Raw genomic sequence first — 13,227 nt, forward strand, 5'->3', positions numbered from 1 at the left:
TCACATAGGGGGTCTTACAAGCCCCCCTATGTTGTAGCATAGTGATGGTGTCAGGTCCTCTTTAAGGTGACACTAGGGGTTCAAAAGACCCCTAGTGTCACCTTTCCACTTTAAATAAGCTATTGACGTGCAGTTTGCACTTCAATAGCTTATTCCTTGGCTTCAGTAGCCGAGCAATGACAGCTCAAGGACCGGAAGTGATGTAATACTCATCACTCTCAGTCCCAAAGAGCAAGGAAGAGATCAGTGAACGGAAGTTTGCCGCTCTGCTCCCCAGCTTCCCACGACACCTGAGATGCCGGGGCCATGGGGGGGGGATCGTGCATTTTACCAGCCTATAGAACAATCTGGCGGCCACTGCCAAAATCGCTTCTATTGTAAAGCCGACAACCAGCTTTACAATTGTAAACGGAGTCTGTTTAAACGGGCCCGCTCCCAATGATGTACTATGTACGTCAGTGGACGCGAAGGGGTTAAAGCCACCGCTTACCTCTGTAGTTGTGGGTATTGGAGAGTAATTTATCTTCAAATCACAACAAACACTCCAGCAGTTGACATTCAGCAGCTGGTTTGTGAATATCATTTACAGTGAAGATGAGCTATAATATTTGTGCCTTTGGTGTAAGATTTAATTACCGTATTAATTTCTCCACAATGCCTACAGAGGACAGTGAGGGCTTGTTTAAAGCTCATTTACTTCTTGTCTACAATATGTAAATATTTGAATATCCATAGCTTTGCTAGAGTTTCACTTATAGGAGAACTATGGGGTCAGTGTTTTTCCCCATAGTTCTCCTTAGGGTAACGGGAGGACACAAACTAGCGTCCTCCCGTTACCCTAAGCTCAGTATACCGCGAGCTATACTGAGACGCCGCACCTGGAGCGGATCCCGACTTAGATGACGGGATCCGCCCAGCTGCGTGAGTGACAGCTGGCTCTACCTACCTAGAGGCAGAGCCAGCTGTACCCGCCCCCTCCCCCGTCCGTTCTGCCAGTCAGCGCTGGCAGATCGGAGCGGGGAGAGGGGAATACAGCCCCTCCCCCTGTCACGGCAGAGAGATCGAGAGGTAAGGGAACCCGGTATGTTTTCCCTCACCTCCCGATCTACTGAGCCGACCTGTGACAGTCTCATTGTCACAGGTCGGCTTAGAACTATGAGGTGAGTGGAAATCACTTATGTCATAGTTCTCCTTTTAAAGGCCTTGTTATATTATAAATTAGTGTATTCATGCACATTTAGTCATAGGTGCAAATGATGCCTTTGGACTCCAAAGCAGGGCTTTGGACTTTGTCTATGAATTAACAACTGATGTAAAGAGGAGCCACAGCATTGGCCTCTCTCCGCTACACTCTGGCCTGTGGATTGATTTCCCTCAATGTCTTAATGTATAATGCAGGGCTAAGAGTGTGAAAGCAGAGAATCAGGTAAATAACTAGGGGGTAGCTCCACTGCAAAGGTCATTTTTATCCCTGCAAATAGGCTTTAATAATTGTTTACACATTCACAGATTAACAAACAGGAGTTGAATAGTACAGTATGTGTAGTACACAGTAACAAAGCTTTTTCCTTGTTGCTGTTTGTGCAACTTCAAGGTTGAGTTTGTATTAACAATAAGTTGTTGACTGAATCTGAATGGCTTTAGAAAGGAGCATTTAAACTATTGCGTAATTGAATGTGAAAGCTCATACAATGTATGGCTGTTACCAGGATACCAGAAAATACCATTACCAAAAGCGCACACACAAGGGGGGGAATTTATCAAAACTGGAGCAGACAAAGTCTGGAGCAGCTGTGCATGGCAACCAATCAGCATCTCTCTTTCATTTACAAACCTTGACTGGACACACTGAAGATAGAAGCTGATTGGTTGCCATGCACAGCTGCTCCAGATTCTGTCTCCTCCAGTTTTGATAAATTCCCTTCAAGGTGTTTTAATCTGTATGCTGTAGATAATACTTATCTACAAAAGGTTGAAATTACAAAGTTCACATTTATCATGGATTGTTGATTAACTAGCACAATTTCCTTTTTAACATCTTCTGTTCATTTAAGTTAGCCCTGTACATCTAAATTCATCTCACAGCCCACAGAGCTGAATAAGAGAAACCATTTGATTCCCCCATCCATGCTAAAAACCTCCCCTACCAGCTATTGCACACAGCAGTCAGTGGGACTCGCAACTGCTGAATAAACAATGACTGCATCTAAATAAATGTCAATGTTTGACTAGCAATTTGCCACCTGGCTCCTTTACCAAAGGTCGATTGACAAATTGACTTTTGTCAAGCTAGGTGGTGCCAACAGGGCCACCCACATCTCAGGTTTTGGCCAGCATTAGTCTGTGGGCAGCATGAACAGATGAGGGTTTACACTTTTGAGGAAGAAACATAAGAATCAAGTGATTAACAAATATATACTGTAGAGCAGGGATCTCAAAGTACCGGCCCACGAGCCGGTACTATGTGGCACGCAACCAGCTGACAAGTCGGGCACACGGTCACGGACCGCGTGCCCAACTTGCGGGAGCAGCTACACGGTCTGCATCTATGTCAGATGCAGACCGCAGAGCTGCTCCTGTCAGCCCCAGCCGGAGCTCTTTCAGTTCTGAGCTCCAACCGAATGATGAATGATTAGTAAGGTCTGCACTAGACCTTACAAATCACCACAAGATCACCAGGGAATGGTGATGTGCCTCCTCCCTGCACAGATGCAAGCAGGTGAGGGGGCATGGAAGGAAAGGAGGGAGGGGGGAGTCTATTATATGTGTGCTGGGGGCTTGGGATGGGGGGAGTTCCCCTATATTTCAGGTGCGATTAGGGATTCCTGTGTCACAAACTTGCGTTTTCCTGCAGCAGGAATCCCTAATCTGGCGTTTCAAGTTAGTGATATGATTACATGCAGTTACAAAAACAATCACTCTCCCTGGATACACAATCGTGTATCCAGGGATAGTTATTGTTTCCTAACTGCATGTAATCCTTTCACATATGATTACATGCAGTGTGCAGGCGTGTACATGCAGCAGCTGTCACCCGATCATTAACTTGACTCGGTGACAGTTGCCGCTTGTAACATGTGCATACATTAAAACTGGTACCGTATATAGTAGCGGCCCCAACGGGACAAAAAAATCTGCCCAGTGGCCCCCGACTAAATTGAGTTTGAGACCCCTGCTGTAAAATCTCATAAAAAGACCTCTAAGTCATCATTATGTGATAATCTAGCCAGATAGCTGATTACGCATTTGGAAAGAAATACCTGCACTGATTTTGGGCTAAATGAACATAGCATTTTGTAGGATACATTTTACTATTCTTTTATTTGCTATAATAAAGACATATGAGTTATTGGAAGAGGTGGGTATCCTGAGGTCTAGCCCTTTGGATAACTCTACTGTACCGAATTCAAAATTCTTGGATTACAGAACACAATGGGGGAAGTTTAAAGGAGAACTATGAGATGAGTGATTTCCACTCACCTCATAGTTCTAGCCGACCTGTGACAATGAGACTGTCACAGGTCGGCTCAGTAGATTGGGAGGTGAGCGAACACATACCGGGTTCGCTCACCTCTCGATCCTGTCACGGCTCTCTGCCGTGACAGGGGGAGGGGCTGGATTCCCCTCTCCCCGCTCCGATCTGCCAGCGTTGATTGGCAGAACGGACAGGGGAGGGGGTGGGTACAGCTGGCTCTGCCTCTAGATAGGCAGAGCCAGCTGTCACACACGCAGGTGGGCGGATCCCGACGTCCAGGTCGGGATCCGCTCTGGCGTCTCAGTATACCGCGAGCTGTAGCTCGCGTTATACTGAGCTTAGGGTAACGGGAGGACGCTAGTTTGTGTCCTCCCGTTACCCTAAGGAGAACTATGGGGAAAAACATTGACCCCATAGTTCTCTAACAATTTGGTCGCATTATCAGCATCTTTGAAACTGTTGTATGATTTGTAGAATATAAAGCAACAGATCTATTATTCTAGTTTATGTTTCATTCTTATATGAGGATTAAGGAGATGTGTCTAAACCAGTGCTTCCTAAAGTGTGGGTCGTGACCCCATATGGGGTCCCACAAGTGAACAGGGGGGGGTCGCGATCTGAGTCCCCGACCAGGACCGCCATCACCGCTGGGGGGGAGAGAAGAGGAGAGAGACACTGACCGACGCTGGGGGGAGGGATGAGAAGAGGAGAGAGACACCGACTGACGCTAAGGGAGGGGGGAGACACCGACCGACGTTGGGGGAAAGAGGAGACACCGACCAACGTTGGGGGGGAAAGAGGGGAGAGACACCGTCCGACGCTGGGGTCCCTTAAAAATTTCCTCGGCCAAAAAGGGGTCACGAGTGGAGAAAGTTTAAGAAGGCCTGGTCTAAACTGTCGCGGTCGCTAAACGATTGCAAGCTTACAGGGAACCTCCTGGAGGACAGCTGAATAGCCCCGAAGTGCTCAGCTGATTTGAGGGTATTATCTTTATGATACTTTAAGAAGTGCACAGGAGACTTCTAGAATTTGCGACAGTTCAGAGGGTTTTTAATGTCGCAAATGCTAGACCAGTTACTGTGCAGTTAAGAAATTATGTGAAAATATTGCACCTAAAAAAAAAGCTCATAACAGAGTTAAAGCTTTGCGGTTAGTTAGCATGACATTTTGGTCTTTGCAACAAAAAATTATGTCGTAAACACGTTCATAAATTTCCAAATGAGTAGAAGGAAGTCTAAGCTGACACTTACAATTTGTAATGCATATGGTTTTCAGTAATCCACAAAGCTGTAGCACTAGTCAGGGTATAACTAGAAATGACTGTGCCCTGTTGCAAAATTTTTATGGAGCCTTCATTAGCGGTGTGGATAAACACTTGATGGTCTGAGGTGGTAAGCCTACAGTGCATAACTATGAGGGTCCTTTTTATACTTCTTACCACTGGGGGGTATCTGTAATTGAACACTTAAAAATTGTTGCCAGATAATGTGAATAAGTTGCAGTCTCTGCTCAGAGACTTTGCTTCCTCTTTATTAGCCACTGCTTTGCTGAGCTGTGTATCAAAGAAGAGTTTCTTACTACTTAGCTGGTTCATGTGGTGATCGATGCACAAAAAAGTTTGCAATTCTCAGTCTCTTAGACAACAATGTTACAATCCTTTTTCAGACATGGATTGGGCTCCCAGGGTCCCAAAGCAGCTGCATTGGCTGTTGTGACTGTAGTTATGCCCTTAGCTCAAGTAGCGTATTCCCTGAATCCAGTGTAGCGCTACCCCCGCAAGGGCCGCTGTAATATACGAGCCTTCGATTTGGCGTTCGTTCACTTTAACCCCAGTGAGAGGCCTTGCCTGAAAGGCACTGAGCGAGTGGTGAACGACACTGTCAGTTACACAATACAGCAATACTTTTCAATAAGTAACTAAAAGTAATATAACTGACTATAATAGCCTATCTAAGTCTGGTAGGTTCTAACTAACCACTGGCCGGTGTGAATTCTACACACACCCAAAGTCTGCATGCGTTGGGGCACTTTAAATTCTGTGGTTGAGTAATCAGCCTCTGGTAAAACAATATTTGTAATCCACAGGATGGAAAGGGGTATCTTCGCAAAGTGTCACAGGGTAACCAACATTAACAGATGTGGTGATCCACCTTCAGATGGAGCTGCATTGCCAGTAAATGGGATCTAGCAGGATTAAGCAAGATCAACTCACACAAAGATGGCAGAAGATCTCTCACCATTAGATGCACTTGATGTATCTTCCTCCCAGCAATTGGTATCTTGATCGCTGTCTCAGCTGACTGGATGGCGATGGGAACAACACAGGCCACAGGATCTTCCAAAACAGGATGATGATAATGACTGCAGTACAATTCAACCTTAACAACTATGTAACCTCTCCCTTGTCAAACTACTCCCCTATTGGCCACCTCTCCCTCATCAAAGCACTCCTCCCCTTGCCACCTCTCCCTCATCAAAGCACTCCTCTCCTTGACACTTCTCCCTCGTCAAACCGCTCCTCTCCTTGCCACCTCTCCCTCGTCAAACTGATCCTCTCCCTGCCACTTCTCCCCCATCCTGGCCACCTCATTGCTGTCGAGCTGCTCCTCTCCCAGCCTTGTCCTATCCCCGGTCATCTGTTCCTATCTTGGCACCTCTACTCTGGTCAGACTGCCCTTCCCAACCACACAGCAGCAGCCTTCAGGGATTGCGGGTATAAATGGGTGTGTTTATCTTCAGACCCATGTACAGGTGAAACTCGAATAATTAGAATATTGTGCAAAAGTTCATTTATTTCACTAATGCAACTTAAAAGGTGAAACTAATATATGAGATAGACTCATTACATGCAAAGCAAGATAGTTCAAGCCGTGATTTGTCATAATTGTGATGATTATGGCTTACAGCTCATGAAAACCCCAAATCCACAATCTCAGAAAATTAGAATATTACATGCAATCAATAAAACAAGGATTGTACATAGAACAATATCGGACCTCTGAAAAGTATAAGCATGCATATGTACTCAGTACTTGGTTTGGGCCCCTTTTGCAGCAATGACTGCCTCAATGCGGCGTGGCATGGAAGCTATCAGCCTGTGGCACTGCTGAGGTGTTATGGAAGACCAGGATGCTTCAATAGCGGCCTTCAGCTCTTCTGCATTGTTCGGTCTCATATCTCTCATCTTTCTCTTGGCAATGCCCCATAGATTCTCTATGGGGTTCAGGTCAGGCGAGTTTGCTGGCCAATCAAGCACAGTAATCCCACGGTCATTGAACCAGGTTTTGGTGCTTTTGGCAGTGTGGGCAGGTGCCAAGTCCTGCTGGAAAATGAAGTCAGCATCCCCATAGAGCTCGTCTGCGGAAGGAAGCATGAAGTGCTTCAAAATCTCCTGGTAGACGGCTGCGTTGACCCTGGACTTAATGAAGCACAGTGGTCCAAAATCCTCTTTTCTGATGAGAGCAAATTTTGCATCTCATTTGGAAACCAAGGACCCAGAGTATGGAGGAAGAATGGAGAGGCACACACTGCAAGATGCTTGAAGTCCAGTGTGAAGTTTCCACAGTCTGTGTTGATTTGGGGAGCCATGTCATCTGCTGGTGTTGGTCCACTGTGCTTCATTAAGTCCAGGGTCAACACAGACTCGAATATTCTAATTATTCGAGTTTCACCTGTATAATGTATTATCATACAATTTTGAGCAGGTGAATTCACTCACTACTGCACTCACTACACAGCTACTATGAATGAATTTGTTTACAAATGTAAATCCATTCATAAATGTTTTTAAAATAAATACTTAATATAGCACAGGTTATAAAATAACTAAAAAGAAAAAAATAGCAACAGATGCTTTTTTTCTATTCCCTTTTTTAATTTATTACATTACTTGTAATGACAAAAATTGCAACAATTAATACAACAAAATAATACAAGAAAAAGAACACGTTTATAACTAATGGGTATGAGGCTGTTGCAGCCGGAGTATTTTTTATATGCTGCCTTGCATTCTCCCAGCCGCCCGGGGGAGAGAAACACTTTCTCCCGGAAAGGTTTACTCTGCTTAACCTGCTCTGTTGTTTGTTTGTTTTTCTTCTGACATTGGAGCCGCCGGCGCCGTCAGTCAGAAAAAAATAAACAGCATAAGAATGCATAGCTACATTCCTATTGGCTATTTATTTTGCAATTGCCAAACTAGCTATTGCACCCGCCCACTGCTGCTGTTCAAATTAACTCCATTACAAAAACTAGAGGCCACCACCTAAAATTGGTGGAAAAAAAATTCCAGCACAAGGGGCGAAGGGGGTTCTTCACAGTAAGATCAGTTAGGGTCTGGAACTCACTGCCACAGGCGGTGATTTCAGCAAAGAATGTGGAATTGTTCAAGAAACTTTTGGACGATTTCTTAAGGGACCGTAATATACAGGGGTACAGGTACTCCTAGAATGAGATCCTAATAGGTTGGACTTGATGGACTAATGTCTTTATTCAACCTCAAATACTATGAACTATGAATCAGCAGAGGGGACCTGAAGTTCTTCATCAGGTCACCTTCTAGTGATTGACAGCAGCAGAGGGCGGGTGCAATAGCCAGCTTGCTATTGGATATAGCAAATTGATATAGCCAATATTATTTTTTATTCTGACGGCAGCAGCTGTCGGAATACTAAAAAACAAACTTGCAGATAGCAAAAGAAGCTATTGCTTCCTCTATCTTTCATCATTTCAATCGTTTTTCTATTTTTTTTAACTGTTTTTCTATTCTGCTCGGGACCACAGAGGTACCGAGCAGAATAGCCGAGCCAAATAGCATTCGGCTATTCACTCACTGCTGTTCGGCATCTATGAGAATAGGCCGAACAGCAGCGAGTAGCCTGCCGGAGGTTCGGCTCAGCCAATCCAGATGTTGGATCGGCTGAGTCGACCTTCTTCTGCACTTCAGGTTGGCCTGAGCATGTTCGGCCGACCCGAAGCCACTCGATGTACGGCTGATTTTCAGCCGATATACGGCTGAAACCAGCCGTACAAGCCTGAAGTGAATAGCCTCATCTTCCCCTCATCTACCTCCCCCTCTTCATCTCCATAATCCACTCCCCCCCTCAGACAGAGAGCCCAGGAAGATATCAGCTCACAAGATTCCTAACAACAAAATCAGTAGGTATGTTTTGCTCTTGTTGAACTGATATAACAAAGAACTCTTAACGATATGTTTAGCAGACCATAATGGAAACAAGACTTTAAATACACTTTAATGACTAAAGAATAGATTTGAGCCTCCCAAAGGATCAGGTTCTAGCTTGGCTGAATAAATATGGAGTAGAATTGGACATTCAGAGTAGGGATCGACTGATATGGTTTATTTCAGAACCGATACCGATCATGGGCCACCTATGTGCTTGGGGCAAATGTAGAGAAATACTTTGCTGGGCAATGTGCATTTGTTTAATCTGGATTCATCATTAAAAAAAAGGTTTGAGAGTTTAATACTACTTTAATTAAATTGTACAAGTTTTTACTAAAATTTAGTGATATTCAGTTTTGTTATTAATAACCCAATTTAGTAAATGTAACCAATTTTAGTGAATATGACATACTGAGAAATGTAGCAAATACTTCTGGAGCTCTAGTCAGAGATGTTGTCATTGCTAAACAATCAAATTAATATTTAATTGTGAAGTGTCCTTGAGTCAAAGAATACCTTATCAACATACTGTGTAAATCTATTATACATATTTAAATTATGTTCAAGCTATGAGGAAGTTATGAAATGAAGTATGATCTGCTTACATCTAGAAACTATTTTATATGGGTTACTACTTACCTCTTTAGCTGTTGCAAAAATTTGGGGTTGATTAACTAAAGGAATATAGGTAGTTCATCTAGAAAATTAAATTATAATTTTTGAAAGTGTATATTCACTTTGCAAAGTGAATGTTAGCAACTGAGGAGTAATTAAAAGAAAATATTCCCCTGAAGGTGTGAATAAAAAAATTAAACTCAACACTCAAGATTGAGGAAAGACTGTGATTGCAGGGCATCATGGCCAAGCACCCTGAACATGGCACCCTACACACAGTGTGATGATGCAAAGAGTGAGTCAACATGATGACATCACATTCCGGGGAAAAGACTGAAAAGTTATATGATCCAGCTCATCACATGACCAACCACATCATCAGAAAAAAGTAGGGATGGCGTTTGATTTATAGGGGAGGGTTTGTTCAATGCTGTTTGAACTTCACTAAATTCGAACTTAACACCGAATCCCTCTGGAGTCAATGGGGAAGGGGTACATTTTTGTGGCTTATAGGCAAATATTGTCAAAGGCAGGTCACGTGGAGCTGGGTACTGCTTGGGAGATAGTTTACAGAGCAAAAATCAATTTTAAGAGATGCCATACAGTGGGGAAAGGGTCCTACATGCTTGGGAGATGCCTTTAAGCTGTATGTGGTACTATGAAACAGTACGATATTCACAGAGATCATCTGCGACACAGTATTTTGACATCACATATTTTGGCCTGAATTTAGTATCAACATTAGCCTTGCACCTCAGCCCCCAAAATTGCCTAAATTTTGTAGCAACATTCGTCCCCCATAGAATTTATTGAGATTTCCTGCTAAGTTGGGGATTAGAAAATTTCAGTCACTAATTATTGGAACAAGTATGTGGATATCTCATGTCTGTGATATAATCATGTTTGTTGCATGATAAATTGCAGGAAAGATGTTAAAACATTGCAGGACACACAAAGTAAAGATCACTGGGAAGATGCACTTGAGGTATGGTATATTACAAAACTCTGGGGGAGTAGGCCCTTAAGTAGATGCATACATTAACATTTTTTAAGTGCTGTTCAATACTAGTTTACTAAAGCTGGCCTGATGAGTTGTCACCAGAGCAAGAGGTTGGGTGAAATCTTCCAATGGAGACAAATGTTCCAGTGACAACTGTTTAAGATAAGAATTCTTCTCACTTTGGTGAGGATTTCTTATAATTTCCTGTTGCATCTCCAGAACAGGAAGTAAAGGGAAATAATCCTGTTGGAGGTTTTAATCCTCCTCTATTCTATCTAAATCAAACACATTTTTATCTAGCAGTACCTGAATTTGCCTTCATAATTTCCTAAAAGGCTTAAACTATATGAGTACTTTTTAAATCTGAGAGGCTGAAAACAAAAGATCTCCTTCAAAATTCTCTATTTAGTGCTACTGAAGAGGATTGTTGGGTGATTATTAGAAGACAACCCTCATGAATAATCTCACATGGTGTACTTAAATGGGAGAAATTGCCCATAAACATCCTAAATGAGATATTTTTGAGCTTTTCATCTGCTAGTACGGAACAGAGGAGACTAATTTATTATTGTTATCAAGTTGCAGCATTGTGTGCTCAACATAGGCGTCTCTACGGGGGGGGCAATTGCCCCCCCTAGCTTATGCCTTGCCCCCCCGTGTGCCCCCCCCGCTGATTCCCCTTTAAATCAAGTTCTGGGGTGGGAGGGGGTGTAGCGGTGCATTGAAGTCTCCTGCCCGCAATGTGATCGCCTGCACTGGAATGCATGGCAAAACAATGCCCCTCCTGACCTCGAATGCAGGGGGGAGTTTAGTGTGTGTTATGTGGTATCTTATGTGCCCCCCCTATATATTGTTCCTAGAGTCGCCACTGGTGCTCAATCACTCTATGGAAAATCTCTCTTCCCTTTCTCTAGCAGCTCACATTACAAGTAATGTGATAGAAAGTATGAAGTAATATGGTACAAAGAGTTCAGTCACATTCTAGTCACACAATTAAAAAGGAACTAAAGTCAAACTTTTTTTTTTGGCTTTAGTTCTCTTCTGGGTCACAGGAGTACATTAACTAATATACTCCTGTGACCTAAACTTAGCATATAGTGGGCTACTGCCCGCTATATTCTGACAGCGCAGAGCTGCGCTGCAGCCAGGAAAGATCCTGACAATATTGTCACCCCACCACCTGATTGACAGCTGGCTCTTCCTCTCTGGAGCTAAAGCCAGTTGTGCCCGTCCCCTCCCCCAAGCCAGCTGTGCCTGTCCCCTCCCCCATCTGCCCCTCCAGTGAGCGCAGGAAAAATAGAGAGGGAGGGGGGAATCCCTGGCAGTGATAACTGACAGTAACCACTGTCTGCAGGGAGAAGACCGTGAGCTGAGCGATCAGTGGTTTGCGATTTGCTCATCTCTCAATCTATAGAGCCGGCGTGTGACAGCTGCAGTGTCACAAGCCAGCACAAAGTATTGGGAAGAGCACTTTTTACTTTCCCAATACCTCTCCTTTTAAGATACAAAAAATGTCTGCGCTGTACTGGTTCTTCAACTGGAAGAGTGAAGTCGAGCAATAAGAGCTAGTCAGGCTTTGCTGCAATGCATATGTTCTGGGAAAAACATGATGGTGGGAGGGGAAAGCACAGGGATTGTCTCATCAGATTGCTGTTGCTGCTTTACTTGTCTAGTCTGCAGGCTGGGCCGTTCTTTTAACATGCATTTTTGACCTAACTACTACAAAGTACTACTACTGCATTGAGGACAGGGATCTGGTTGGCTGCTCAGCAAAGGTACATGGATCGTAAAAGAGGCTGAACAGAATTAAAAATCATTTGGCAGGTAAAATAATTCTCATATATGTATTTCAATTGGGTATTTAACTGCTTGTAACTGCCCACCAATCTCTGGCATCAACTCTGTGAAATCTTTGACCACTCTTCCATGCAAATTCCTTTAGTTGCAAAATGTTTGTGGGTTTCTTTGAATGAACTGCCTGTTTCAAATCACCCTACAACACTTTGGGTAGTCCATAACCATCCATTTCTTTGAGCCATTCCTTAATGGATTTGCTGATATGCTTCTAAATATTATCATGAGGAAAGATCCATTTCCGGTTCAACTTCAACTTTTGGACAAATGGCGTCCCATTCTTTTCAAATTTAGCAGACATTTGAAATCTACACCACTTGTAGATTATGTTCCTTAGACTCATTTCAGATAATTTTGGCAATCTTTTTAATTCCCTTGCCAGACTCATAGACATCTACAATTTTCATTCTGAGGACCTTAGAGAGCTCTATTGATCTTGGCATGATGACACCACACACGTTAATAGCAAACAGTGCACTGGATCTGAAAATAGCGGAGGTTTAACCCCTTAGTGACACAGCTTCAGAAAATGTTTTCGTTCCTGGGGACCAGAACAATTTTGCCATTTTTGCTATGTTTGTTGAACCATAATTTTAATCTTCCTCGTTCATTGCACCTACACATATTATATACCATTTAAAGCACAAAATGGACTTTAATTTGATGTGACATGATGTATGCATATATAAATTATGTTTTCATATAAAAAATGCAAACAAAATGAAAAAACTAACGCATTTTTCACAGCTTTGGCAATAATTATGTGTACATAACTAGTGTAGCTAACAGAAAGTAATTAATAATAAATTATGTTATTTGTCCTGATATATAGGGTATATCATATGTCTGGGATTTCAGTTTATTTTGGGAGTTATAGGTCACAAAATACAAGTAGTGAAATACAATTTTAGAATGTGGTATGTTTGTCTCCTATCTTTATTAGCCTCCTCTGCACTATATTTTCTTATAATTTTTTTATTAAATGTATTTTTTATTTTACTTAAACTTTTTTCCTTTTTTTAAATGTAATTTTTAAAAAAAAAACTTTATTATTTATTTTTTTTAACTATGGGGCACTAAGGGGTTATTTTTATTTACAGG

The 13,227-nt window shown here is 42.7% G+C and overlaps 1 protein-coding gene across 1 annotated transcript in view; it reads left to right on the forward strand.

Annotated features, from left to right (window-relative positions):
• Nucleotides 1-1,787: 1,787 nt before the first annotated feature.
• Nucleotides 1,788-13,227, forward strand: part of LOC108801781 (lipopolysaccharide-induced tumor necrosis factor-alpha factor homolog) — a 41,366-nt gene continuing 29,926 nt past the window's right edge. The window contains exons 1-2 of the mRNA XM_018573693.1: nucleotides 1,788-1,793; nucleotides 2,680-2,685. Of these exons, the coding sequence (XP_018429195.1) occupies nucleotides 2,683-2,685 (3 nt within the window). The 5' untranslated portion in view covers nucleotides 1,788-1,793; nucleotides 2,680-2,682. The remainder of the gene's footprint in view (nucleotides 1,794-2,679; nucleotides 2,686-13,227) is intronic.

This window comes from Nanorana parkeri, unplaced genomic scaffold (genome assembly GCF_000935625.1).
Source record: "Nanorana parkeri isolate BGI_ZX_2015 unplaced genomic scaffold, ASM93562v1 scaffold2492, whole genome shotgun sequence".
Classification (NCBI taxonomy): Eukaryota; Metazoa; Chordata; class Amphibia; order Anura; family Dicroglossidae; genus Nanorana; species Nanorana parkeri.